The sequence below is a fragment of the Tachysurus fulvidraco genome, chromosome 3, assembly GCF_022655615.1.
Source record: "Tachysurus fulvidraco isolate hzauxx_2018 chromosome 3, HZAU_PFXX_2.0, whole genome shotgun sequence".
NCBI lineage: Eukaryota > Metazoa > Chordata > Actinopteri > Siluriformes > Bagridae > Tachysurus > Tachysurus fulvidraco.
Genome location: NC_062520.1, coordinates 2580321 through 2585320, shown reverse-complemented (window position 1 = coordinate 2585320; position 5000 = coordinate 2580321). Strand labels below are relative to the sequence as shown.

General features: G+C 43.9%; 1 protein-coding gene across 6 annotated transcripts in view; it reads right to left on the bottom strand.

Moving 5' to 3' along the window:
- arhgap29a (Rho GTPase activating protein 29a) overlaps positions 1–5000 on the bottom strand; it is a 55459-nt gene that overhangs the window by 13 nt on the left and 50446 nt on the right. For 5 of the 6 annotated variants that reach the window (XM_047811190.1, XM_047811191.1, XM_047811189.1 and 2 more), the window contains 8 exons: positions 4573–4671; positions 2965–3128; positions 2689–2877; positions 2464–2601; positions 2138–2370; positions 1730–2027; positions 1453–1567; positions 1–1333 (listed from right to left, as the gene is read on the bottom strand). The exon at positions 1–1333 is cut by the window's left edge and continues 13 nt beyond it. In XM_047811190.1, the coding sequence (XP_047667146.1) occupies positions 465–1333; positions 1453–1567; positions 1730–2027; positions 2138–2370; positions 2464–2601; positions 2689–2877; positions 2965–3128; positions 4573–4671 (2105 nt within the window). In that variant the 3' untranslated portion in view covers positions 1–464. The remainder of the gene's footprint in view (positions 1334–1452; positions 1568–1729; positions 2028–2137; positions 2371–2463; positions 2602–2688; positions 2878–2964; positions 3129–4572; positions 4672–5000) is intronic. The other variant, XM_047811192.1, reaches the window with a different exon arrangement.

The following is a 5000-nucleotide window of genomic DNA, read 5'->3' as shown; positions in this document are numbered from 1 at the left end:
AACTTGTTTTTGGTGTAAAAAGGTACATAATACACTGTAACATGCATATATTAAAGGTTCGGTACAACGACAATGATAAAAAAAAAAGTGAAATTGCACAATGACACTGGAGTCCCGCTATCGGCGTCTTTAACACAGTTTATACCGGATGCAGGAGTATGTGTCTGTTTCTCATGACTGCGAATCTCCTTAAAACATCTGCTTCAGGTCCATTTCTTTGTTGTCCATATATATAAAAAAAAAAAAAAGCTAAATCGACGTGGCGTAAGAAAACTAAGTGCATCCTGTATTAATACTGGCTTTTGAGCTTGTTCCGTCGTCACAAGCTGCCGTCTCCAAACACGAGGAGTAATATATTAATATATATAAAGCTTATAATACATATATGTGTGTGTATAAAAACGTGTCCTCGAGGCGCTTGAGTTCGTAAAATCCTCTTTATACGGTACGTGTGTTTAGAGTTCTCATACGAAGTGGGCTTCTCGGTTCTCAAAGTCCTGCATGTGTTTCGCTCGCAGTCTGGGGTAAACCGGTTTGGTCTGGATTGGACTGAGCTCGGGGTCTTGAGAAGGATCTTCGTCCACGGAGACCTCCAGGCCAAACTCGTCCTCGTCTACTCCTTCCTCCACCTCGTCGTCCTCGTCGTCTTCCTCATCCTCCATGCTGTTAGCGTTTGTCACGTCTTCTTCCGCGGTAGGACTTTTGTCCTCTGATGCTTTTTTTGATAAAGTCTGATCTTGCGCTAACATTTGATCTAGAGCTAAAACTTTGTCCCGGTTCCCTGGCGGTTTGTAGAAAGTCCCCGGCGGAGGACGAAGGGTGCGAGGGGGTCTGAAGGCGTTCTGGACACGACCGTAGTCGACCACATCTGTCTTGCTAATGCAAGTGCTGCTGTTAGCGTTGTTACACGACGGCGAGGATGAGGTGGAAGTAAGCGTGACGTGACTTATTTCCGTCTCTCCAGGGAGTTTGGCGACGATCATGGCCGTGCGAGGAGTGATGCCGTAGGTTTTATACTGTTTATCCCAAGTCCTGCGCAGCGTGTGAGTGTCTATATACATGTTCCTGTAATGATTAGCAGCTCTGTCTTTGGGTTTCTCCTCTTCTGAAGCCTCTTTGATGGCAGGGTCGTGACTTTTCACGACCGAGGGGTCGGCAGCGGAGTTGCGGGCGTTCAGAAACCGCTCAGGAGGCATGCTAACAGGGCGCGCGCCCGGTTTGGGACGTGGCCGAAGCTGCACTCTGCTGACGTGGCCCTGTCTGACCAGTCGGGGTGAGTTCCGCACTTCAGGTACGCTCGATGACAGCACGCCGTTCATGCTCTCAGGTTCGGCTACGGGAAAAGGGACAGAAGATTAGCATCGTCGTTCTCAAAATAAATATTTATTCTATTCTTATTGTTACAGTGCACCATACCGATTATTAATAATACTTGTTGTTAATAATACTGACCCGGAGCAAAATCTGTCCCATCAGGCATTGCTTTCACCTCTTTCACCTCCTCCAGTAGGTGTGTAGAGGGAATAACAGATGAGTGCCTTTTATAAGCCTTAGCACTGTGGTGCTGCTGAAACACACAGAAAACACACAATCCAGCCGGTCAGACTCACAAACACACAACAGGTTTATTTGCTCTCGATGAAGGAGGTGTGGTTTCTGAGACAGTCGTTAAGCTTCATTTGCACTGCGGATTCGGTCGGTATTATATATTATTATAAACTCCACACACCTCTTTAATGTCCATCAGGGATCTAGAGTGGCGGTTCAGACGCTGTTCCTTCTCCTGAGAGGTGAAGCGGGATTTGATAGGCAGAGGCGAGCTCTCTTCCATCGGGCTGATGGGAGTGTCGAAGATCAGCTCATAATGCCTGATGAGCAGCTCGACGATCAGCGCCTGGTACGGATAATCCACCAGTGAAGAGAGCGACACCTCGGCATCCGTCTGTCGTGGCTTGATCAGCGTCGGGCCGAAGATGATGCCCAGGTTACTGGCGGTCATTTTGTTCTCGTCTGCTTTCTCGGTTACTCTGAACAACACGAGGTGAGCAGATGAGTTATAAAGCTGAGCAATAAATAAATAAACAAATAAGCGTAAAAATCCTCGAACGGTATATGTGTGTGTGTCTCAGTATCTCACCTGTGCAGGTGCTGCATGAGGAACTGTAGGGTTTTGTGATGTGCAGAAGGCAGCTGCTTCAGAAGGTCTTTCATTTTGAAGAGGACGCGTTTGAGCTCGACGCTGATCTGAGCAGGATCGGCGGATGAACCGCCTCGAGCCGCCTCCACCTCCTCCATGATGATGCTCTGACTCTCCTTCGCCAGGCCGATGAAGTCGTTATAGTAACGGAAGAGGATGAGAGGCTCGGGAAGCTGTCAGAACAAAACAAAGATTTGTCGGTGCACAGTGTTACATAGTTAAGAGCAAAAGTTTGCACTCCCTCGTCTTGACGTATGGAGGTTTACCTGTCGCAGGTAGAGTTTGAGCACGTTGCTGATGTCGTGAGGATACAGATCAGAGAGCTCTACCAAATCTTTCCCGTTCTCGAAAGCTTGGCACAGTTTCTCCACACGTGACTTGGCTCCATTCACCCTGTAGATTCCCTACAAAATAGACGCAGGATGTAAACATCCGTCATGTATATAACCTGAGGGTAAACACTTAGAGCTAAAGAGTACAGATGAGCGTACCTTAATGCCCAGAGCCCTGTTCTCGATCTCTGAAGTGCACTTCTTGATGATGAACGGGATTCCGTCAGGGCTGTTCCTCGCTGCCTGGGCGAAGTCCACTGCAAACAGATGCAGTTTTCCCTGCAGCTTCTTATGACCACACTGGATGGCCAACGTCTCTAAACACTTCTTATGGCAGGCCAGCGAGCACTGAGCAAGAGGCAGAGAGCGTTTCATATTAAATACCTGAGTCTAAATGAACCTGACAGAAGCTCTGTGGTAGACAGAAGCGCTCACCTCCTCACACTCTGCACCGTGAAACACCACCAGACTGTCACATTCCCTGCACTTGGATGGAGCACGCAGTTTCCTCAGCTTGTGGGTCTGCGCCGCCTTGGACATCTGTGTGTTCCTGAAAGGTCCGGGAGAACTCGCCGTTTCCGTCACCATCTCACTCAAACCTACACACACACACACACACACACACACACACGATTTAGCTCGGCACAGGAGATACAAGCATGCTGATGGCTAAAGTGCAGTCCACATTCTTAACATTGTATTAACATTCCAGACATTCTGTTACTTCACAACGCTGTGCAGTAATCAAAGACACGGCTCCATGCGAGAGTATTCTCACTGCACGGCAGGACTCAAACTGATCAATAGAAACTGTCAATGCAATTTTACAAACATCTTAAATGTTATACTGCTACACAGTGAGCATCTCTGCCTTTAATAAACACTCATAATGCACCGCAAGCATGGAATAAAATCAGTAATACAGCTTTAAAACGTTTTTTTTTTATATATAATTCCCAGTAAGAACCTGTATAAATGTTCATAAGCACTTATTAAGCGTGTGTTCAAATACCTTCGTAATGTCACTTTACAGAAAGGGTTATAATATCTGTATCTGTCGTAGAGAAACACTGCAAAACAGTAATACTGCACTATAATGCTTTATAACACTGTCTCTGCTGTAGCATCTGTAGTGCTAGTTATAATGCGCTATAATCCAGGCTCTGCTATTACAGTACATGTACAATACTATAATGGCTATAATGCACTATAGTACAGTTTCTGCTATAGTAAAAAAAAGCGTTATAATCCAGGCTACTGCTAGTTATAATGCGTTATAAGACAGGCTCTGCTATTGCATGTACGATACTATAATGGCTATAATGCACTATAACACAGTTTCTGCTATAGTAAAAAAGCGTTATAATCCAGGCTACTGCTAGTTATAATGCATTACAAGACAGGCTCTTCTATTGCATTACTGGTATTAATTAATTGTAATGCAAGTTTCTGCTATAGTATCTTTACTGCTAGTTATAATGCATTATATACAGGCTGTGCTATAACTACAGAAAGTCTGTGTGTATTACCCAGAATGCACTGCAAGCACCAAGGGAGCTTTCGGTGATATCGATATTATTAAATTCCTCATTCTATTATTAAAGGGAAAACTTTACCTTCCATCTGCATTCATCAAATGTTATATTTTTAATTCCTTAGATACTTTAGAACAAAAATATGAAACCTTAATCGTTTTCAGACTTAAAATCGATACGATAATAAAATATTTTAATCAGATTTAAATCGCATGTTGTTTTCTCGATTAAACAATAAAGACATTATTTTTAATGAACTTTACTGTAAAATCTTTTCCCTTCTAAGCTTCTTCACTCTGACAAAAAAAAATCATATATTCATCCTAAAATCCAAAGACTAGATTTTTAGCGTTGGTTCTTTTATCATAAACATTAAATACAAAATTAATGAAAATTTAAAATAATATTAAATTAATGAAAAAAATAAAATAATATTAAAGTAATTGGAATAAAAGCTTAATTAAACTTGAAGTAAATAATATTTCTTGTGTAAAAGAATTAAGGTTACCGGTATCAGAAGGTGAAGGCGGCTCTCTCTCGTCCAGGTCGTCTGCTGAAGACATCGTCCCAGTAGAAGGTGTCCTGGGAAGTCTCCTTTTAAAATCTCCTACAGCGGGACAGAAAAGTACAGCTATGAGCTTCATGACTGCCACACTGACCATGCACGGTTCCTGCTCTGAGAGCCGTCCTGCTTTCACTTTCGGCTCTCCCAGTTCTCGAAACATCTGATCTGATCTGAAGTGTAAAGTCCAACCTGGGCCTTTTAAGACCTCTCTAGAGAAGTGTGTACATGTGGGAAGTCATGACATGCGACCTGAGCCGAGTCCCGCCCGAAACCCGTTCACACCTCTGGTCGCTGATCAGCCTCAGCCAAAGCTCCTCTCGAACGATGTTAATGATGCACACACACACACACACACACACACACACACACAC